The sequence below is a fragment of the Trichosurus vulpecula genome, chromosome 4 (assembly GCF_011100635.1).
Source record: "Trichosurus vulpecula isolate mTriVul1 chromosome 4, mTriVul1.pri, whole genome shotgun sequence".
NCBI lineage: Eukaryota > Metazoa > Chordata > Mammalia > Diprotodontia > Phalangeridae > Trichosurus > Trichosurus vulpecula.
This window is the reverse complement of record NC_050576.1, coordinates 357,436,567-357,461,686: the sequence shown is the minus strand read 5'-3', so window position 1 is coordinate 357,461,686 and position 25,120 is coordinate 357,436,567. Positions and strand designations below refer to the sequence as shown.

Genomic DNA, 25,120 nt, shown 5'->3' with positions numbered 1-25,120 from the left:
TCTATTCTATGAGACTTTGTTTTATAAAGAAGATTTCTCACAAGACTTTTATGTGCTCAGCCATACAAGTATAATCATGACTGTTTTACAGATTACAAAACTGAAGTTCAATATAATAGGTGACTTTAGAGCTAGTAAGGGGCAGAATTTAGTTTTTTTGACTACCAGTTCATTACTTTTCCCATTGCACCACATTACAGATAATTCACCTATATAGCTTCAACTCAGATTATAACTCATTTATAGCTTTGTAATGGCAAGTCAAGTAGGACTTTTTGTTATCTTTTCTTTTGGTGTGCTTTTCAGCACTAAGGTGCCTTTGAGTCTTTCCTCTCTTTCAATCAAGAGTCTTTGACTGAGTTGAGAGTCTTTGATGACCTGCTTAAGTCCTTGGAAGGCATAGGTCACATGGGTTTGAATCACATGGTTGTGGTGCCCTCTGACACAGAAGTATATATTTACTCTGAGGTTAGCATTTTTGGCAGGGCTCACTCATTGGAAGAGTGTCATGTGATGTGACTAGACAACACTCTGGATAGCTGTTAAAGAGCCCCCCAGCTTTGAAAAACCCAGCGGTTAGTGCTTCTCTCTCAAGCAACTACATATGTAATGTCTTTGTTAGATGTTTAGAAGCCTATCTATTGATTTGTGTTATTTTGCTCTGTTTATCTAGTTTCTGCTTGTAATTTTTGTTTATGTTTTCTCTGAAGCTCTGAAGCAAAGTGAATGATATAGGTATATTTAATTAAAATAAGATTGTTAACCACTTAAAGTTTCTTTCCTTAGAAAAGCAGATCAAAGAGCCTTGCTAACAGCCCTCCTGTGTGCTGGTGTTATTGGCCTTACACAGCCACCATAGCTGCAAGCAACATTGTTGTTAGAAGTCTATGGTCAGATTTTATTTAAGACATATATGAGGCAAAAAGAAACACATGAGATGTATTTAGAACAATATATTTCCTAATTCACACCATTCAGAAAAGCTTGTTTCTTTTGTATTTCAAATCCTCCCCTCTGGAGGATTTCATTTTACCAAAGTGATTTAAATATATAAACAACCATAGGTGGTCATAGTTTTATCTTCAGAACCTCATATATTTAAATTCACATGCTTTTCAAAATATGAAGGGATTTAGTAAACAGAAACATATTATGTTAGTTATTCATAGTTGAAAAATGCTGTACAAAATTCTGTAAACATCATTTTAAAAGTCTCTGAAAAGATTGCTGCACTGTTGTTATGCTCTCAAAGCTTTTCAGATGATCTCTGACTCACTGATTTGAAAATCTATTGTTCTACATGATGGACAACTTTTTTATAGTTCATAGAAAAGTAGAAGAAAATAAAGACTGGGTTTGTTTGATAAGAACTCGGGCACTAGTAATGCTAACAGCATGGCTGACCAGCTGACAGAAGAGCAGACTGCAGAATTCAAAGACTTTTCATCATTTGACAAGGATGGAGATAGTACTATAACAACAAAGGAATTGGGAACTGTAATGAGGTCACTTGGGCACAACCCCACAGAAGCTGAATTATAGGATATGATTAATGAAGTAGATGCTGATGTTAATGGCACAATTGACTTTCCAGATTTTCTGACTATGATGGCAAGAAAAATGAAAGACACAGTCAGTGAAGAAGAAATTAGAGAAGCATTACCTGTGTTTGACAAGGATTGTCATAGGATGGTTATATTAGTGCAGCAGAACTTCGCCACATGATGGCAAACTTTGGAGAGAAGTTAACAGATGAAGAGGTTGATGGAATGATCAGGGAAGCACATATTCATGGTGATGTTCAAGTAAACTATGAAGAGTTTGTACAAATGATGGCAGAAAAGTGAAGACATGGTACAGAATGTGTTAAATTTATTGTACAAAATTGTTTATTTGCCTTTTCTTTGTAGCTTATCTGTCAAAAAGATATTCATGTGTAGTATTTAGGACTTCATTCCTCCATGTTTTTCTTCCCCTTATCTGCTGTCATTGTCCTGAAACTTTATTTTAGAAAATTGATCAAGTAAAATATGATGCATGTGGCTTACTCTGGATATATCTAAGCCCTTCTGTACATCTGAACTTAGATGAAGTTGGTTAAATGAGGGAACATCTGGGTTGTTCTTTTCTTTTTTTAAAGAAGTAGTTTTCTTTAGGAGCTGTTAGCATGTTGTTGTTTAAGTGTGGATTTGTAACTCTGCATGGCCTATGGACAGTCATCAATATTTACTTAAAGTTGCACTATTGCAAAATGATTGTATTATCCTGGTACTCATACACTATTTTTTCTACTGCTGGTCCTGTACCAGAAAACATTTTCTTCTATTGTTACTTGCTTTTTAAACTTCATTTAGCCACTTATTTAAAAAAATCTGTTTATGGCACGTTTTGCCTCAAATTCATTCCAAGTTGTATATTTGTTTTCAAATAAAAAATAATTACAATTAAAAAAAGAAAAGAAAGACTGAATATGGTTTCTAGACGATAATGTTATAGTGCTTTAAGAATATATAAATATAATTAAATATAACTTTCCACATTTTATGTGAACTTGGCAAAACAGTCTATCTCTACTAGTAATTAATGTGAAGAAAATATGTTACGTCTAAATATAGATGACTTATTAAGACTGACAGTCTCAGATCCTGTCAAACTTCTTTATTCTCCAGCTGTTGCCTTTTGTATGACTCAAAATTCAAATGGAAAGACAGACAGACAGACACACACACAAATATACATGTGAGCCCACAGAAAATCAAACCACAAAATAGGGTAATAGCATCTCTCTTTTTTATAGGCCCATTTTCCCAATGTATTTTAAAAACAAGCAAATATCTAGGTATATAAATTTCTCATGATTCAAGTACTGACATGTCTTGATTATTTATCAAGAGTAAATTTGGCTACTTTTCATTAATTCTTCTCAGGGCAACAGGTGATCTTTCAGGGCACTTAGTCATACCCTCATGAAACTCCTGAAGCCAAATAATTACTTCCACTGTTTTGTTTAATTTTCTCATTAATATGTAGAACATATGATATTTACTGAGGCACTGAATTTTCCCAGGCAAATTCAGATGTATTTTCAAGAGAGGAATAATGGTGCTGTAAACAAAAAAGATTTCTAGATTTTGACTCATATGACCTGAGTTCAATTCCCTGATTTAATATTTGCACCTATGCAATCAGAGGCAAGTATCTATGATCTTCCATTGCATAGTATGACAGTTTTAGAGCCACTAGGGATTTCAGAAATCAGCTGTTTGAACTTTGTCATTTTATAGATTAAGCTATAATAAGGGGAGGAAAAGGGGCATACTCAGGCACATATCCGTGTCACAGGCAAGATTTAAACCAGAGCTTAATGACCTAGTGCCAATGCTATTTCAACAGTACTAGATATTATTGTATATAAATTACCACCTCAAAGTGGTTTTGTGAAAAGAGTGCCATAAAACCTTAGCATACTGTGTAAATAGGATTTGATAGTACTTAAGATAAGATCTATATTTCTTTGCCTATTGTTCTTAGAGCTTGTTCTTGTTCAGTCATTCAGGCATGTCCAACTCTTTGTGACCCTGTGAACCATAGCATACCAGTACTGTCCATGGGGTTTTCTTGGCAAAGGCAACTGTAGTGGTTTGTTATTTCCATATGCAGTTGAATAAGTCAAACAGACTTTCAAAATCAAAGTGACTTACCCAAAGTCACACAGCTAGTAGGTATATAAGGCCAGATTTGAACTCAGGTATTCCTGACCCCAGGCCCAGTGCTCTATCCACTCTGCTTTATCCACACCTAGCTTCCTAACTTTACATGTCTCTAATTCATTTTTTCCCATTTTTATTAATTTATTTTTTATTTTTAGTTTATAACACTCATTTCCACAAGTTTTTTAGTTCCAAGTTTTCACTCCCTCCTCCTCCTCCCCAAGATGTCATGTAATCCAATATAGGTTTTACATGTACCTTCACATGGAAATTATTTACATAATACTCCAGTTGTAAAGAGGAATTATAACCAATGGAATCAATCATGAGAGAGAAAAAAGACATGTCTCTAATTTAGATAAATAACAATTATTGTTCAATCTCCATGTCCTTTTTAAATAAATCTAATTCAGGAAAATATATGAAATTTCATCAAACTCTAATGTTCCTTCTGAATTATTACTTTCTTCTTTATTTCCACACCTTGATTAGAGTATTGATCAAACTGTTACAGGTCTGCTTTATCATCCATTCTGCTTGATTCCTGATGTTTAGGTGCTTCCTTATTTTTTTTATTTTTTTTTATTTTTTTTTATAAATTTCTTTATTTATTTTTAGTTTACCACACACGGTTCTACATAGTTTTGAGTTCCAGTTTTTCTCCCCTCCCTCTCCCCTCCCTCCCCAAGACGGCATGAAGTCTCATATAACTGTCATGTATAACTTCGCATTGAATTAATTTATGCACTAGTCAAGTCGTGGAGAAGAATTTTGACCAATGGAATGGATCATGAGAAAGAAGAAACAGAACCAAAAAAAAAAAAGTCAAATTGAAATGTTTTTGTACAAAAAAAGCCAATGCAACAAGAATTAGGAGGGAAGCAGAAAATTGGGAGAAAATCTTTGCAACTAGTATCTCTGATAAAGGCCTCATCTCTAAAATATACAGGGAGCTGAGCCAAATATATAGGAATACAAGCCATTCACCAATTGAGAAATGGTCAAAGGATATGAACAGGCAGTTTTCAGAGGAAGAAATTAAAGCTATCTACAGGCATATGGAAAAATGCTCTGGATCGCTGCTGATTAGAGAAATGCAAATCAAAACAACTCTTAGATACCACATCTCTCCTGTCAGATTGGCTAAAATAACAAATCAGGAGAATGATAAATGCTGGAAAGGATGTGGGGAAATTGGAACATTGTTGCATTGCTGGTGGAGTTGTGAGCTGATCCAGCCATTTTGGAGGGTGGTTTGGAACTATGCCCAAAGGGCTATAGAAATGTTCATACCCTTTGACCCAGCAATACCACTTCTAGGGTTGTATCCTAAAGAAATCACGCAAGCGGGAAAAGGACCCATATGTACAAGAATATTTATAGCGTCTCTCTTTGTGGTAGCCAAGAATTGGAAATCAAAGGGATGCCCATCAATTGGGGAATGGCTGAACAAACTGTGGTACATGAAGGTAATGGAATACTATTGTGCCATAAGAAATGGGGATGATGCAGACTTCATAACAACCTGGAAAAACCTACACGACATAATGCTGAGTGAGCGGAGCAGAGCCAGGAGAACGTTGTGCACAGCCACAGATATATGGATTCCGTGAGGACCAACCCTGACAAACTGAGCTTTTCTCAGCAACCTAAGGGGCAAGGACAACTCCAGGGGACTCACGATGGAGAATGCTATCTTCATCGAGACAAAGAACTGAGAAGTTTGAATACAGACTGAGGCACACTACATGCTTGCTTTTTCTGCTTCTCTTTTGTTTTTGTTTTTGGGTTCCTTATTTTTTTAATTTTTTTCCCACACACTAACAAATCAACTCTCTTGAGCAATGTTTGTACCAAGACTCTTTCATTTTCAAAGATTTAAAAGTCTCATTTCAGAAGTTTCTGGAATCAAATAAATTAAAAGACAGCTTTCAGAACTCTCCAGAAATTTACTCCCAACCTAGCCTTCTACATTATTGATTAGTTTCCAGCTAATAACCAATACCTTGCTATATGCTGTATCCTAAAGAGAATAAAGATGCAATTCAGGAATCTCATATTCTAGATCCTCCACAAATTGTCTCCAGACAATCATTTAGTCCTTACGTTTTTTGTTTCCCTTTGATTGTCTAATTTCTAGACTACCAAGAATACTTTCTGGTCCCATTATCTACTTTTTCCATCTCCATTCTTTCTCTATGTAATTCCTTGATTCCAGGAGTTATCTTCCCTTATTCCCTAACATCCTTCTGTTGAAATCCCTTCTTTTCAAAGGCTATTTAGTTTTCATCTTGTCCATAAATGTTTCCCTTGTTATTAATTCTCTGTCCTTCACAATTAGGTCTTGAAAGTATAACTTTCTTCCCACTGTGTCCCCTAGTGAAATTCTTTGCCATGAGTACTCCAAGTGATTCCTAATTTGACATTTCTCTCAAAGAATGGCTGAACAACTACTAATTCTTCAATTTGATGAATTATCCCAAGAATTCTCATTGATCTTTTTGATAATCAAAGTGATGCTCTTAATAAATGAATATGAATTAAAACAAAATAACCTAGATATGGGAGGGGAAAGAATCTTATGAACAGACTTAATCTCTATGTGATCATTGTTTTTTCTTACTGGCCAAGTGAAATCTTATAATACTATTTTCAAGAAACCATTATACAATGAAAACATCTTATTTGTAAATTCTAGCATTAATGTTAATAATCTTCTTTTAATATAGTTTCCCTTGTGAAATTACTGTAAATTCTGTAAGTCATCTGTAAATACTAGCATTATTGTTAATAATCTACCTTTAATAGAACTTACTTTGTAAAATTCCACTGACTATTATTGTATTCATCTCTTATTGACTTCCATAACATTCTTTATAGTCAGTAAAACTTCCCCATACATCCCTACCCACATTTTGCAGACACTCTTACATCCCAATTTGTTGAAATTCAATATTTATCTCATTCAATATATTTTTTTAGGAATTAAAATGTTATATTGATTGAGAGAAAATAATATTATAGCATTATATTAATAAATATTAATTTTCAGTTTATCCTTTATTTCCTGTTTCTGTTAAGACCCAATTTCTGAAAAGTTCAGTTAGTTTCTGAAGGGCATGACTGAATGATAAGATTAGTCCTAGCCCCCAAGGCACACACTTGTTAACTAGGTTGTGTGGGACCCCAACCAATTGGGAAACCTAATTTCTGTTTAGAGTGTAAACAGAATCCAGGCTGGGCAACCCATTTTCCTGGGGAAGGAAACTTATCCTTGATCCTCTCCATTATAATTTATGGTAAAACATCATATGAAGGAGAAAACTAGCTTGAGAAGTCCAGATGGAAAAGGCCTCCCTTCCCCAGCTGCCTTTAGGCTGTTGAACCTCACAATCAATCCTGGCTATCTGCAGGAGGAGCTGAAGACTTTTAGCCCATTCCCTCATTAAATGTTCATTAATCAGGTTTGAGTTTCAATTGTCACTGAGTTCCTTGTCAGAATGTATATAACTGATTTAAGTTATTTCAGTGTCTTGTGGTATCTTTGGCATCTGAGAGAAACTACTGACCATCAATATGTTGATTATTAGCTAGCCTAGTTAAGAAATTGACTATTAATTACCTGGAAACTGTGTCTCTTAGAACTTTCACTTGCAAAATGATAAAGAATTCTGAATTTGGAATCATAGAAATTAGGTTTGAATCTGGGCTCTGTCACTCCCTATGTTGCTTTAGAGAAATTGTTTAGTTCTCTTGACTATGGTTTGACCATTTATAAAAGGAATAGAGACTAAATTTGTGCTCCATTTTTTTATTAAAGTTCTTCTATGTTCAAGGTCCCATGTGAGTAAATTCACCCAACAGGAACTTCTTCAATTTCCCTCCTGTAGACTTTCAAAATTTTGTTATCTTTACCCATCAATTCCTCCTTACCTCCCATCTCAGAGTGAGAGGAACTCTCCTCTCTGTTTTTTTTTTTTTAATGCTTATGGTCCACCTCTCCAATATTTCCTGTGCCCTTCCATTTCCTCTACCATTCTCCAAGATTCAATCATTTCCACTCTCATCTTCAATCATTCCACTCATAAATCCACCTAGTGAATTCTTCACCTCTCCTTACTAATATGTCCTTGTATTCTCTAGTCTAAAACAAAATAAATTAAAATGAAAAGCAACCCTCAATCTCTACTTGTCTTCTATATTTTTCTTTGCTTCAAAGCATCTAGAAATAACTAGAAGCAATCTGTATTACAATTTTATTTAAATTGTTTTCTAGAAGGTTAGCATAGGTTTCTCTATTTCCCTAGAACAAATACTTTTATTTTAGTCCTATCTTTGTGGAACTCATTGTCATATGTGAATATCATAACTAATTTTAAGGCCTAAAATAATTTCCTGTCTTTTTTTTTAAGGAAGACCTACCTACTTCGTATTTGTGGTTTCATATTACTTATGACCTCATTTTGTACATAGCCTACATAACCTAATGACCTGCATTACAAGTTAATGAAAAGTAGTTAAACATTTATATTTTTATCTTTCATATGAATAAATAAAATGTAAATATGCAGCTATGTTTTGGCCCATATATCAATTTTATTAGAAAAAACCCTATATTAAGCATTTAATATATGATTTATAGATTGTTATAATAAGTTTTGCCTATTTATATCTTATCAGATTTTTTTAGATTTACATTCCTCCAACTGAATGAGAATGCATTTTCTTTGAAGAACATCAGAGTTTTAATAGTTCTTTTGAAGAATTTTTTTCATTATATTTGGGTTTTTTAAAATCATGTTACCAGCAGTCAAATGAACAGAAGATTTTCACAGAACAGTTATTTATATGATTACACAGATTTACTCATGATTCATCAGCTACCTGAGCTTTATTTGGTTTGAGGTGTTCACCCCCTCAAGATGAAATGATTTTTTTAGCACTGACAGATAGTGGCATGTGGTTAGGAACAAAGACGTTTAAAAAAGATGTCTGAAAGGAAAGATGACAGAATAATCATTTGAACTCAGTTGGAGTTAGAACCAAAATTAAATAGCCAATATGACTAGCAGTGTTTAAACAGCAAGGGCTTGAAAGATATAAGAATGAAAATGACCACTGCTAGATTCTGAGAGCCATTCTGTTTCCTTCCAGGGATCTCTGTGTCATTGTATGCAAATTTTCTAAAGAGCTTTTTGAATTACATAAATTTCAAATGTTGTGACTGACAATGTTTCTTTAAAACCTTCAATTTAGATGGCAAGCATCATGTTATTCAAGGACAAGTAAGTCAGTAAAACAAATTTGCTTGGGAAAAATTGCCATCAATTGATCTAGAAACTTGTCCAACTGTGATAAAACAAACAAACAATCAAACAAAATGAATCTAAGGGGTTAGAACAACCACCAATGACAGCAGCTTGGCTGTTTTCCTAATAATGGGTTTGCCATGTTTTTATTGGATCCCATTCATGAAGATGAAATGGCTAACTTTAAAATAAAGGCCTAAACACCTCCAATATATTATGTTGACCTAATGAATTACTTCTAGTAGTAATTTACTAATTCAATTTCCTAAAGAGCACCTCAGTGACAAGATGAATACAAAATATTTTAATCAATTAAGAAATCAACTGCTCAGAATTGATTGAGTACCTACTATGTGCCTAGCACTGCATTTAGCCAGTTAGTTACAAAAGCAATGGGAAAACATAGTTCAATATTACACTTTTTTAAGACAATGCATAAAGTAATAGAGCTGAACCAAGGATTGGAGTGGGGAGAAAGATTAGTAAAGACATTAACCTTAGAGATGTATGTCTTTTCACTGTATTAATCACCATTAGGTGGGTGTTTATAGTAGCAATATTACATGAATTCCATTCATAGGTGATCAGAGCTGTAGATCATAGAGCTAAGTGATTTCTACAATAGAGTCTAAGACATTTGCAAGTAGTAAAGAAAGCATGATATCTCTTTTAGGTATTGTTTTCACAATGAATGACTCATATTCCAGAATCCTGAAAGTAATTAAAAGAACAACTCCTTGTGTGCAAGGGACCTTTTTGTCTTAGAAATAAGTCACAGAACCTCAACTGATACTCATTTATACTGAGTGCAATATGTGTACAATTAGTGATTTTGACATTTTATGAGAGTCAACAAAAAACAAACAAACAAGCAAAAAACCACTAATATCTCCTACTGAGGACATTAGACATCAATTAAATATTCAGTCATTAATTTGGGGTAGAATTATCAATATGAGTAAAGCCAATTTTGTGGCATAAATTGTTTGCTAGACATGTTTAATCAGACACCCTCTCAGCAGAATCAGTATTACTGAACAAGACTTGGAAACCTTAGCCCCTGTTTCCTTCTTTTCTGTCTCCATCTGACCAATTATATTTAACAAACAAGGAATTTGAATAGAGGGGGAAAAACAAAATATAGACCAAGGGTTTAGTAAAATTAAATCATGGATACAAGGTAAAAAGTGGTGATAGAATTTCCACAAAGAATAAACTAGGAAATCTTATGATTTGAGGTTGGGAAAACCTATGCCAACTTTTAAAAGCAGAATGCTGTAGTGGTCACTTTTAATATTAGTATTAATAAAGTCTGAATTTAAACATTACTTTTGCATGTTATGCTTCTTAGTATAGCTTGAGAACAGATCCCTCAATATTCTGTTGCCTCCATTATAGATCTCCTATGCATATACTGTGTTTTGTTTAGAGGGTTTTCTCTATGTTTTTCTTCAGTGACATTTCTACTACTACTGTAAACATATCTGTGCCTATAATAATCGTGTGTAATAGTGAGATTGATACATAATCACATAGTAGTGAGAGACTCAATGAGAGGAATCCAATGACCTTTTAACTTAAAATAAAGAAAAAGTGTTTAAAAAATCTTATTGCCTAACATTTTTACTCTCTTTATTCTCTTTATGTACCTGCTTCTGAGTTTGCTCTTAAATGCATTTAGGATGAATTTCTTATATACATACATACATATATATATATATATATAATTAAATTTCCTTTTTACAAAAACAATTTCCTTTCATTTTCTTCATTTTTGATGAGAAATAATGTTGTACTACAATATCCTTTGAGAGTTCATATTATAAACCTGTCTCTCCTTTTGACAAGATAATTCTCAAATTATCGATAAAACTAATAGTTTGTAGGTTGAGACCATTTTAATGCTTTTTGGGTTTCTTAGTTATGTTACTTCATTGACACTGTTAAATTGGATGAATTTGTTCAATAATTTGCTCAATATTTTGCAGTTTTTGCCATTAATAACTTTTTTTTTTAAATAGGGTAAGTTGGACTTCTTTTTTTGTTTTATTTTTGTTAAATTTATTATTTATGTTTAACATTCTTTTGTTTTTAAATTTTTGAGTTCAAAATCCTCTCCTTCCTTCTCATTCCTTGTTCCCCTAATGTGAAGACAAGAAAAGGGGTATGAATTATAAGTACATTTTTTGCATATTGGATATATCACAAGTGATATAGTGAGGACATTATAATTCAATTTACATTTAAAGTTCATCAATTCTCTCTCTGAAAAGGGATAGCATCTTTTTAAGATGAGTCCTTTGAAATTGTCTTGACTTATGATATAGTTCAGAGGTTCCAAGTCTTTCTTACATGGTCATCATTATGACATTGCTCTTTCTTTACCCAATTATCTCCTATTTCATTACACTTCAATTTGCATCATTTTATATAAGATTTGACATGTTTTTTTTTCCTTGAACCACCCATTTTACTATTTATTAAAGCAAAATATTACTGTATCACAACCATATGCCACAAATTGTCCAGCCATTCCCCAACTGATGAACGTCGTCTCAATTTTCAATTGTTTGCCACCACAAAAATAGCTGCTATGAATATCATTGAAGAAACAGGTCCTTTTACTTTTACATTGATCTTTTTAGGATATAGACTTAGTGAGGTATTGCTGTATCAAAGAGTATGCATAGAGTTATAGCCCATTGGTTGTTGAGGTTCACCCTTTCATTCACGTCCTACTTTTCATGAACCTATGTACTCTACTGTCCATAGGGCAAAGATACTGGAGTGATTTAACATTTCTTTGTCAAAAGGAAAACAGAGGTTAAGTGACTTGACAAAGATCATACTAGTAAGTATCTAATGTCAGATTTGAACTCAGGTTTTCCTGACTCCAGGCCCACTGCTCTGACTTAATGGATCTGGGCCATTTAACTGTTACCATTACTACTAGTACTATAGTACTAGTACTATACTTCTTTACTGCAACAATAACAACAAGTGCTAGTACATGCTAGCAATAACTATGTATTTGTATAGAAATCTTCTCAGGATATCCCACAAGATATTATAATTAGTTGTTAATTTATAATTTTCAAAATATTTCCCCAAATAATATGTTAATATACAGCACACCATGTTCCATTATTGAACTAGTACTCCAACTCCCCGTTATATACTCCAGATCAGGGTTCTTTTTTTCACATTTCAATAAAATGAGACTCTAAATATTATGATTCATTAACATCTACTGTTACCACTCCTAAATACAAAATATGGGAGAATGATATGAAATATATTTTAAACAGTTATGAAAAATGAAATGCTAAAATATATGTCTAGTCATAAACAAAATAATATTAAAATATACACATTTCTTCCTTCTCAAGTTAATCAAAACCACTTAAAATTAATGAAAGTAGAACATGCAAAAAAACCTCCTTGAACTTTAAATGATATTTATTCCATATCCTGATTGATACTCTTTATCAATAAATATCATTCTGCAATGTTTTCTAAGTATTCATAAGTAAACTTGATGTATTCTTGCCAAACTAATTTGTTTTCAATTCCTTAGAATGACTAAACAAATAGATATTTTCAGTGCACTTTTTACCATGGGGAAAAACTATGGCAGTTAAATTTTATACAAGAAAATAAGAATTACAGAATTCTAGCTTAATAGAAGAATTGTAAATATGATTAAGGAAACATAAAAAGCTCTCACTTATTCAAAATACATTATTTTCTATACTTGACCTTTTGGGAGGTGGGGGGGCGGCGGAGGGATGCGGTGCATATCATTCACTAATATCTTTTTCCAATGCCTCATTACTGTTTGAAAGGAAGTTTGGGTTCTTAAGAGCTATGTCAACTGAGCACACAGTCTTATACTCCTTATTAATCTGAAAATGTTGGACATATAGGCCTGCTCATTAAAAGACCATATTAGAAAATTTCATATCCCAGTACAAGATGAATTGAGGCTGGGGGGGAGGTTATACCAACTCATAGATATTCATTGTCATGATGAAGATTATCTGTTGTCTGTTTTGGTGTCCTTAAATTCATTTGTCCCATTCCATCTCTGTCTGCAATGACTGGAATGCTGTCTTCCATTAGTTCTACCTCTTGATATCCCTGGTTTCCTTCAACAATTTATACAAACACATCCTTATGTAAAAGATACTTTTTAATCCCTCCAAAGGACTAAAGTATTCCCTCATACATTATGGCTGTTTTATACATGTATATACTTATAAATTTACACACTGTCCTTCCTTCTTCAAATGTACTCTCCTTGAGGACAAGAACTATTTCACATTTACTCTCATATTTGTGGCAAATTATATAGTATCTGATTCTTCAATGACTGGTGCAAAAAGTACCCACTGCAGTGAATTCATGGACAATTAAAATATTGAAGAGCACTATCTAAATCTTGGAGCAAACAAAGCAACCAAAGCACATTGTTGCCACCATTTCATGTATATTCTAAGACAGACAGATGTATAGTTGAAGCTGTTCACCTCAGAAGGAATATTTCCCAGTAAAAAAAACAAAAACAAAAACAATAATATTGTGAGCTCTGCAAAGCAAGTTCAGTCTGTAGTCAATTTCTGTTCTAAGTGTAGCTTTTCTCTTTGGATGAGTACTGAAGTTAATAAGAATCTGCATAGAGGAAGAAAAAAAAATCCCAGGCCTTAATAGAAGAGAGCTTTAGGGAACTACTTGAAGAGAAGTCTTCAGATCCTTCAGATTATGTTGGAAACATAACAGCTGTATCTTTGGCTGATTGCCTCCATTACTTGAGATTACCCCATCACAGAGATTTTAATGGATTTTAAAAATTAAAATTGTCTCAAATTAACTTAATATAAAAACCCAAGCATTGCAAATCGTGTGTTTGTGTGTGTGAATTTGAATTATAAAACAATGAATGATTGTAACTACTTTTGCTAATAGGGCTGATGGTGTAGGATGTTTTTTTCAATGTTGGCATACATGTTCTAAAATTCTTAATTTTGATTATGTAAGATTATAGTCATTTTATCTCTGAACAGTAAGGATACACTAAGACTAATAATTTCCTCAAAGGAATAATGCTACAAGGAATAATTCATGGAACAAGAACCTATGAATGAATTAGGCAAATTAAGCACTCACAAAACAGTTCTCAGATCATTTGGGTAAAATTTGGGAGTTGGAATTAGCAAAATCCTAATTGGTTCCCTATTGGAATTACCATCTAAAAAAGAGTATAAGGACCTGGAAATGATGACCAAAACAACATGAAGAATGATTTAAACTTAACTACATATCTAGTGTGACTAAGAAAGCATAGCTTTTAATCAGTTTTCCTCTAAATAATAGCTTGACCTTTACAAGGTTAAAAGTGCAAAGATATATGGGAATTTGATAACGGTTGTTAAAAAGTATTTGAATACCAATGGCAAGTACCTCTTTCAAATTACTTACTCCCTTTGCTCTTCCAGGCTGTCGGGAACAGTAGCTAGGGTGACATCTACTATTTTTTTCTTTCAAACAAATTTACCTTTATTTTTGTTTTTATATTACCTAAATTTTCTGATATCCTCTCACAGAGGACCAATATTTTGAGATTACTCCCTTTTTCTGAGTTTGTAAAACACAAATAGCATGTGCCATCTCTAAAATAGATGATTATTTTTTTTTACTTTTTTTTCTATTTATTCATTATTTGAGCCTTAAATTCCAAAGCAGGATTTTGTGTTGGGGCCATGCTCTGTACACTTCTCTAAAGAATGTTAAGGTCTTAAATTGTCTTCATCAGTATCATCCAAGGTCATGCTGATATGTTCTCCATATATTGAGTGCCACATCCTTCAAAGATTTCAGAAGTGAATTAGGGCAGGGAGATTCAAACTTATGGTATGACTTAAACAGTAAGATCTCAAATAAGGTCTATTTTCTGGCCTCCTCATCTGAGATTTACAGAATATGGACCCTGCATTTTGTATTGACAATAGAACTGCCAGTTCCGCAGGTTCATAGTTACAAAGCTGTAACCAACTCCCTACCCCTTGCCTTGGACTAATGTTCATTCATTCTTTCCCTGTGAACTTAATCCATGGTGTGTTACAGTAAGAAATTGTCAGGAAAGCTATACTAGTGGGGGACATCAACCCCCCCCTCAGCATTAGAAAACACTGACTACCCTCCCTCCCTCTTCCTCCTCCCCTCCCCGTCCCCCCCCCCCCCCCGCCGGACTCACTTTGCTGCAGCGCCGAGGTCCCCACCCCCTTTCTAGGCGGAATCAACATGGCGGCCGGGACCCTGTACACATACCCTGAAAACTGGCGGGCCTTCAAGGCCCTCATTGCTGCACAGTACAGTAGGGCCCAGATCCGCGTGCTGTCCGCACCTCCCCACTTCCACTTTGGTCAGACCAACCGCACCCTCGAATTCCTCCGAAAATTTCCTGCAGGCAAGGTTCCAGCGTTTGAGGGTGACGATGGGTTCTGTGTGTTTGAAAGCAACGCCATTGCCCACTATGTGAGCAACGATTACCTTCGAGGTTGTACTCCGGAGGCAGCTGCCCAGGTGATCCAGTGGGTGAGCTTTGCTGACAGTGACATCGTTCCTCCAGCCAGTACCTGGGTGTTCCCCACTCTTTGCATCATGCACCACAACAAACAGGCTACAGAGAAAGCAAAAGAGGAGGTGAGGCGGGTTCTGGGGCTGCTTGACGCCCACCTGAAGACTCGGACTTTCCTGGTGGGGGAGCGTATGACTCTGTCTGACATCACAGTTGTGTGTACCCTCTTGTGGCTCTACAAGCAGGTTCTAGAGCCGTCTTTCAGGCAGGCCTTTCCCAACACCAACCGCTGATTCCTCACCTGCATCCACCAGCCCCAGTTCCGGGCGGTGTTGGGAGAGGTGAAGCTCTGTGAGAAGATGGTACAGTTTGATGCTAAAAAGTTTGCTGAAAGTCAGCCTAAGAAGGAGGCCCCAAGAAAGGAGAAGGGACAGCTAGAAGAGAAACAGAAGGCCCAGGCTGAGCGGAAGGAAGAGAAGAAGGCGGCCACAGCCCCTGGCCCCGAGGAGGAGATGGACGAGTGTGACCAGGCTCTGGCTGCAGAGCCCAAGGCCAAGGATCCCTTTGCCCACCTGCCCAAGAGTACGTTTGTGTTGGATGAGTTAAAGCGAAAGTACTCCAACGAGGACGCACTGACAGTGGCCCTGCCGTACTTCTGGGAGCACTTTGACCGTGATGGCTGGTCCCTGTGGTATGCCGAGTACCGCTTCCCCCAGGAGCTCAGCCAGACCTTCATGAGCTGCAACCTCATCACTGGAATGTTCCAGCACCTGGACAAGCTGAGGAAGAACCCGTTTGCCAGTGTCATCCTTTTTGGCACCAACAATAGCAGCGCCATTTCTGGAGTCTGGGTTTTCCGGGGCCAGGAACTTCCAGACTGGCAGGTAGATTATGAATCCTACACGTGGCTTAAGCTGGATCCTGGCAGTGAGGAGACCCAGACCATGGTCCGAGAGTACTTCTCCTGGGAGGGGGCCTTCCAGCATGTGGGCAAGCCCTTCAATCAGGGCAAGATCTTCAAGTGAACGTCATCTCTGTTACCTCCTAGTTGCCCGCTTCCTCCTCTTCAGGGAGGTGCCAGTCATTAAACGAAACTGAACAGAAAAAAAAAAGAAGACACTGACTACAAAATAAATAAGAATTTTAAATGGTAAGTACAATTTTAGAAAAAAAAAAAAACAGATATGGTAGACCTCTGGAGAAAATTGAATGGGGATATAAAGGAATATACATTTTTCTTGGTGGCACATGACACAACACAAAAATTGACTATGTACTAGGGCATAAAAACCTCACAATCCAGTGCAGAAAGAGATATCAAATGAATCCTTTGGAGATCATGAAGTACTAAAATTTAGAAGAAATAAAGTGCCAAGGAAAGACAGACTAAAAATTAATTGGAAACTAAATAATATAATCCTAAAGAACAATTGGGTCAAACATCAAACCATAGAAACAAGCAATAGCTTCACCCAAGATGATGAAAATAACAGGGCAGCACAACAAAAATTATGGAATGCTACTGATGAAGTTAAAGAAAAATGATGATGGTAGGGAGCCATAGGTTTTTGGGGCTGCTTGAGACCCCAAAATACCAACACAATGGGTCCTGCCTAATAAATTAGTCTCAAGCCTCCTCAGCCAGGGACAAAGACAAAGTTTATTAAGGATTCACCATCATGGGTTGTTTTAAGAAATCTCACCCTCTGTGATGCCTGTTTTCACAAGCAGGCCATATTCAATCTACTGAGCTAGATTGAATCTGAGCACCTTCATGGAGGCAAGATGGAGACTACATGCAGAAAGATTGTGGGAGGGATCTAGGGGTGGTCAAGGAGTTTGGAGTGACAAGAAGAGGGATTTATGGAGGGTTTTGAGGAGGAGTCTAAGGAGGATCTTGATGGGACTGGGATGACTAGCGGTCAAGACTCCAGTAAACAAGAGAATGGGATTTTGATGGGTTCAATGATGGAAAGCAGCTGGGCAATACAGGGCTAGGCCAGGTAGAGATTTGGGCCTAGATAGTGAAAGGCATATGGACTTAGGCAAAGGCCAGATCTAGAGGAAAGATTCAAAGAGAGTTCAAGGGGGTTGTTGGAGACTGTATACTATCAGGTTCAGGGGGTTCCCAGAGACTGTATCCTCATCACTGCCAAAACAGTTCTTAGGGGACATATTATACATCTTAATGCTTACGTGAACAAGATAGAGAAACAAGAAATCCAATGATATCTGCATACAACTGAAAAAGATAGAAAAAGAACCAATTAAAAATCTTCAATCGAATACAAATTAGAAAGTCTAAAAACTAAAGGAGAGATTGATAAAACTGAAATTAAGAAAACTATTGAACTAATGAATAAAATTAACAGCTAGTTTTATGAAAAAAAATATACTAGATGAAACTTTGGTTAATGTGATGGAAAAAAAGAAGAAAATCAAATTACCACAATCAAAAATTAAATGGTAAAATTCTCCACCAGTGAAATGGAAATTAAAACATCAGTTGGGTGCTATTTTGTCCAACTGTATGTCAACAAATCTGACAATCTTTTTAATTTTTTTTTATTTTTAGTTTACAACACTCAGTTTACAACATGATTTTGAGTTCCAGATTTTATTCCCTCCTTCTCCCCCCCCCACCAGACAGCATGGCATCTGATATATCTTCTACATAAAACTTCACCTTAAACTAATTTACACACTAGTCAAGTTGTAAAGAACAAATATGAGCAATGGAATGAATCATGAGAAAGAAGAAACAAAACAAAAAAAAAAGCAAAAACAAAGGAGAGAAAAAAAAGGAGAGCATATAGTTTGTCTCAATCTGCATTTATACTCCATAGTTATTTCTCTGGATGTCAATAGCTCTCTCCATCATGACACCATTGCAGCTGTCTGTGAACCTTGTATTGCTGGGAAGAGTCTGTAAAGGTTAGTTATAACAGAATCAATATATCTGTGGTTGTGGATGATGTTCTCCTAGTTCTGATCCACTCACTCAGTATTATATCATGTAGGTTTTTCCAGGTTATTATGAAGTCTGTACCTTCCTCATTTCTTATAGCACAATAGTATTCTATTACATTCATATACCACAACTTTCACAGCAATTCCCCAATTGACGGGCATCTCCTTGATTTCTAATTCTTTGCTACTACAAAAAGAGCCACTATAAATATTTTTGTACATATGCGTCCTTTTCCCACTTGTATGTTCTCTTTGGGATACAGCCCTAGAAATGGGTATTGCTGGTTCAAAGGGTGTGAACATTTTTATAGCCCTTTAGGCATAGTTCCAAATTGGTCCCCAGAATGGCTAGATTAGTTCACAACTACACCAGCAATGTAACAGTGTTCCAATTTTCCCACATCCTCTTCAGCATTTATCATTTTACTGTTTTGTCATTTTAGCCCATCTGACAGGAGATATGTGGTACCTAGGAGTTGTTTTGATTTGCATTTCTCTAATCAATAGGGATTTAGAGCATTTTTAATATGCCTATAGATATGTTTAATTTCTTCCTATGAAAGCTGCCTGTTCATATCCTTTGACCATTTCTCAGTTTAGGAATGACTTTATTCCTATAAATTTAGCTCACTTCCCTGTATATTTTAGAGATGAGGACATTATCAGAGACACTAGTTGCAAAAAATTTCTTGCAATTTTCTTCTTCCTTCCTAAACTTTGTGGCATTAGCTTTTTACATGCAAAACCTTTTAAATTTAACATAATCAAAATAACCCATTTTGCATTTTGTAATGCTGTCTAGCTCTTGTGTTATGAAAGCTTTCCTTTCCAGTACATCTGATAGGTAAACTATTCATCGCTCTCCCAAATTGCTTACAATTTCAGCCTTTATTCCTAAATCGTGAACCCAATTTCAATTTATTTTGGTATACGATGTAAGATATTGGTATATGCCTATTTTCTGCTGTACCACTTTCCAATTTTCCCAGCAGTTTTTGTGAAATAGTGAATTCTTAACCCAGAAGCTATATTCTTTGCGTTTATCAAACAGTAGATTGCTATAGTCATTGAATACTGTGTCCTGTGTTCCTAACCTATTCCACTGCTCCACCACTCTGATTCTTAGCCAGTACCAAGTAGTTTTGTTGACTGCTGCTTATAGTACAGTTCAATATCTGGTATGGCTAGGCCACCTTCCTTACCACTTATTTTCATTAATTCCCTAGATATTCTAGACATCTTGTTTTCCAAGGCGAACTTTGTTATGATTATATCAAGCTTCATAAAATATTTTTTGATACTTCAATTGGTAGGGTGCTGAATAAGTAAATTAATTTAGGTAAAATTGTCATTTTTATTATATTAGCTCAGCCTAACCACGAGCAACTGATATTTTTGCATTTATTTAGATCTGACTTTATTTGTGTGAAAAGTGTTTCATAATTATGTTCATATAGACACTGGGTGTGTCTTGGCAGGTAGACTCCTAGATTTTTTATAGTGTCTACAGTAACTTTAATTGGAATTTCTTTCTCTGTCTCTTGTTTTTGGGTTTTATTAGCAATGTATAGGAATACCGAGGATTTATAAGGATTTATTTTATATGTTGCAACTTCGATAAAGTTGTTTATTATTTCAAGTAGTTTTTTACTTGATTCTCTAGGATTCTCTAAGTAAATCATCATATTGTCTGCAAAAAGTGATAATTTAGTTTCTTCTTTGCCTATTCTAATTCCTTCAATTTCTTTTTCTTGCCTTATTGCTACAGCTAACATTTCGAGTACCAAATTGAATAATAGGGGTGATAATAGGCATCCTTGTTTCATCCCTGATCTTATTGGGAATGCATCTAGCTTATCCCAATTACAAATAATGCTTTTTGATGGTTTTAGGTAGATGCTATTTATAATTTTAAGGAAGGCTCCATTTATTCCTATGCTTTCTTGTATTTTTAATTGGAATGGGTGTTGTGTTTTGTTGAAAGCTTTTTCTACATCTACTGAGATGATCGTATGGTTTCTGCTCCTTTCATTGTGGTTATAATCAATTATACAGAGATTTTTCCTAATATTGAACCAGCCTTGCATTCATGGAATAAATACTACCTGATCCTAGTCTATTATTCTCATGATAAGTTGTTGCAATCATTTTGCTAATACTTTATTTAAAATTTTTGCATGAATGAATGCAAAATTGGAAGTTGGTCTACTGTTTTCTTTCTCTGTTTTGACTCTTCCTGGTTTTGGTATTAGTACTATATTCGTGTCATAAAAAGAATTTGGTAGGAGTCCTTCTTTGCCTATTTTCCCAAAGAGTCTATAAAGTATAGTAATTAATTATTCTTTAAATGTTTGATAGAATTCGCATGTAAAACCATTTGGCCTTGGAGATTTTTCACTAGGGAGTTCATTGATGGCTTGCTCAATTTCTTTTTCTGAGATGGGGTTATTTAGGCATTTTATTTCCTCTTCTGTTTACCTGGAGGATTTATATTTTTGTAAATATTCATCAGTATCCTTAACTTTGTCAACTACATGGGCATACAAGTGGGCAAAATAATTCCTAATTGTTGTTTTAATTTCCTCTTCATTAGAGGTGAATTCACCCTTTTCATTTTTGATACTGGTAATTTAACTTTCTTTTCTTTTTAATCAAATTGACCAAAGGTTTATCAATTTTATTGATTTTTTTTCATAAACTAGCTCTTGGTTTTATTTATTAATTCATGAGTTTTCTTGATTTCAATTTTATTAATCTCTCTTTTGATTTTCAGTATTTCTAATTTGGTATTTAATTGCGGATTTTCAATTTGTTGTTTTTCTAGCTTTTTCAGTTTCATGCCCAATTCATTGATCTCCTTTTTCTCTACTTTATTCATGTAAGCATTTAGAGATATAAAATTTCCCCTAAGAACTGCTTTTGCTGCATCCCATAAGTTTTGTTATGTTGTCTCTTTAATGTCATTCTCTTGAATGAAATTATTAATTCTTTCTAATGATTTGCTCTTTGGCCCATTCATTCTTTAGAATTAGATTATTTAATTTCCAATTAATTTTTAGTTTATTTTTCCATGGTTCTTTATTACAAGTAATTTATACTGCATCATGATCTGAAAAGGATGGTTTGACTACTTCTGCCTTTCTGCCCTGGATTGTGAGGTTTTTAATGCCCTAGTACATGGTCAGTTTTGGAGTATGGCCATGTACCAATGAGGAAAAGTATATTTCTTTTTAATCCCCATTCAGCTTTCTCCAGAGGTCTATCTTATCTGCTTTTTCTAAAATATAATTCACCTCCTCAACTTCTTTTTCATTTATTTTGAGGTTAGATTTAACAATTTCAGAGAGGGGCAGGTTGAGCTGCCTCATTATTATACTTTTGCTGTCTATTTCTTCCTGTAACCCCCTTAACCTCTCCTCCAAGCATCTGCATGCTATATCACTTGGTGCAGATATGTTAAATAATGATATTGCTTCATTGTTTATAGTGCCTTTTAGCAGAATATAGTGTCCTTCCTTATTTCTTTTAATTATATATATGTTTGCTTTTGATTTGTCTGAGATTTGGATTTCTACCCGTGCTTCTTTTTCCCTTTACTTTAGCTGAAGCACAGTAAATTCTGATCCAGCCTTTCAACTTTACCCTGTGTTTATCCCTCTGTTTCAAATGTGTTACTTGTAAACACTATTTTGTCAGATTATGGTTTTTAATCCATTCTGCTATCCACTTCTGTTTAATGGGAGAGTTCATATGATTCACTTTCACAGTTATAATTGCTACCTGTGTCTTTTTCTCCATCCTATTTCTCCCATTTATGCTATTATTTCTCCCTTCTGCCTTCCACTCCTCAACAGAGTTTTGCTTTTGACTGCCACCTTCCTCAGTTTTCCCTCCCTCTTGATTCCCCTCCCTTATCTTACTTTTTACTTTTGCTACTTCTTCCCTCCCTTCTTACCACCCCTCTCCTTTTTCTTTCCCCTTTCCCCTCCTACTGCCTGTAGGACACATTTGATTTCTATAATTATCAGGGTGTTATTCCGTTCTTGAACCAAATCTGATGCTCTTCTCCTACCTACTTTCCTTCTATTATAATATGTCTTTGTTCCTTTTCTACTAGCTGATTCCCTATTCTCCCAGAACCATCCCTTTATATCTCTTAATTATATTTTTGTTACTATATCAGTTATTTTATATTGATACCCACATTCTTTCAATTGTCATAAAGCTGTACTATTTCCAAGATTGACATATATATATGTACATATATATATATAACATATATATATGACATATTTAAAACAAAATAATACTGTATAAGGATGTAACTAATTAGCTTTATTGATTAACTAAGGCTGATTTTTTTCCCCTCCATTTACGTTTTTATGTCATTCTCGAGTTTTGTATTTAAAGATAAAATTTTCCATTGAGCTCTGACCTTTTCTTCAGGACAGTTTAGAATTATCTTATTTCACTGAAGGTCCATCTCCTTAACTGGAAAATTAGGTTCTATTTTGCTGGGTATTTGATTCTTGGTTTTAGGACAAGTTCGTTTTCTTTCAGAATATCATATTCCAATTTCTTCTGTTATTTAATGTAGAAACTGAAAAATCCTGTTTGATCCTGACTTTAGTTCCAAGATATTTGAATTGTTTCTTTCAAGAATCTTGCAGTATTTTCTCCTTGATCTGCTATTTCTGGAATTTGGCTATAATATTTCTTGTAGTTTTCAATTCGGGATCTCTTTCAGGAGCTGATCGATGGATTCTTTTGATGATGATATTGCCCTCTGGTTCTAGGACCTCAGGGAAATTTTCTTAAAGTATCTCTTGGAAGATATTGTCCATGCTCTTTTTTTCATCATGACTTTCAAGTAGACAAATAATTCTTAGATTATCTCTCCTGGATCTATTCTCCAGGTCAGTTTTCTTTTTTCCAATCACATATTTCACATTATCTTCTATTTTTTCATTCTTTAGATTTTCTGTGACTGATAATTGATGTCTCATAGTCATTAGCTTCTACTTTGCCCAATTCTAATTTTTAATATATTGTTTTCTTCCTTTAGCTCCTCTATCTCCTTTTCCATTTGGTTGATTTTACTTTTCAATGAGACATTTTGTCCATTTATATTCTAATTTTCCTTAACCATTTCACCAATTTTGATTTGAAGATTTGTTTTCATCAGTGAATGATTTTTTTTTTTCCATTTTCTTTTACCTCACTAATTTGGTTTTTAAAGTCCTCCTTGAGTTCTTCCAGGAATGCTTTTTGGTCTGAATATCAGTTCACTTTCCCTTTTAAGGTTTCAGATGTGAGTGTACTGTCCATGCTCTCCTCGTCTGAATTGGTATTTTCATCTTCCCTGTCTCCATAACACAAATCAATTGTCTTTGAAAGCTTCTTAGTGTTCTTTATCATGGTGTTTTTTTCTCCTTGTTTTTAAAGTGAATCTCTGGTTCTGGGGCTCAGGGGGCTCTGTCCCAAGTTTCTTGTGTTGGGATGTAGCTTTATGTGCTACGGCCTCTGGTTTTGTGAGGTATGAGGGAGGGGTGGTCTGAGTACTGAGGCAGTCTTCTCTTCCCCAGGACTGCTCTATTGCATGGGTGGTCTCAGCTGTTGTCTGTGCTGGTGTATGCCACTGCCCCTGGCTGTGTAAAGCCATGTCTGGGGTCTTTGCATTAATGTTAATTAGCTCCATAACCTCTCCACCCCAGGCTTCAGTTACTCTCATTGTTATGCTGAGGTGAAGACTGCTGGGACATCCTGCACTAGTCTCCTTCTGCCACCACAAGAAAGGCCCTCTCCTCAGTTTCTCTCACTACTGAAGCCCCAGTTCTGGCTCCTCTATTTCTCCTGAGGTAGCATTCTTTGGGTTTATTCAAAGAAGGGATGGGAGCAGTTTTACCTGTACATCATAGCTCCCAGAAGTTCAAGATGGCAAGTTTCAAACCTTTAGACTGTGGGTTGGAGACCTCCAGTGCTAGTTGCTCCTGCATTCCAGTCCTGGGCTGTGAGTCCTGGGGTTTGATCATGGCTATAGCACATACTTCCACCCTGTGCCTGTTCCTGCTCTGGCATTTCACTCACCCAGAGACCTCCCAGACTGGCGTTCTGGCTGGATTCCTTTGTTCTTCACAGTTAGGTTGGTCTGTTGCCCTTGTGTGTGCCTGGCACTCCTACCCCTCTCAGTCTACTAATGGCTTCTAACTCTCTCAAATCTGCTCAGATTTACTTTTTAAGATGTCTCTGACACTATTTGTGAGAGATCTCCAGTAGTTCCTTCCTTTCACAGTGCCATCTTCCTAAATCTGATACTCTTAGTGAAATGGATGGATATTTATAAAAAATATAAATTGCCCAGATTAACATATGAGGAAATAAATTACTTAAAAACCCCATTTCAGAAAAATAAATTGAACAAGCCATCAATGAATTCTGAAAGAAAAGAAATCTTAATAGCAAGAGGAATTTACAGGTGAATTCTACCAAACATTTTTTTTAAATGCAATTTATTTATTTAACATATTTGGTTTTCAGCATTGATTTTCACAACA

At 35.2% G+C, this 25,120-nt stretch overlaps 1 protein-coding gene and 1 pseudogene across 1 annotated transcript; both read left to right on the top strand.

Moving 5' to 3' along the window:
- Nucleotides 1-1,363: 1,363 nt before the first annotated feature.
- Nucleotides 1,364-1,847, top strand: LOC118847571 (annotated as a pseudogene).
- Nucleotides 1,848-15,319: 13,472 nt separating this feature from the next.
- On the top strand, nt 15,320-16,621 carry LOC118848049 (elongation factor 1-gamma-like). Its single transcript, XM_036756782.1, is given in 1 exon segment — nt 15,320-16,621. A coding segment is annotated over 1 exon segment (1,302 nt).
- Nucleotides 16,622-25,120: the final 8,499 nt, after the last annotated feature.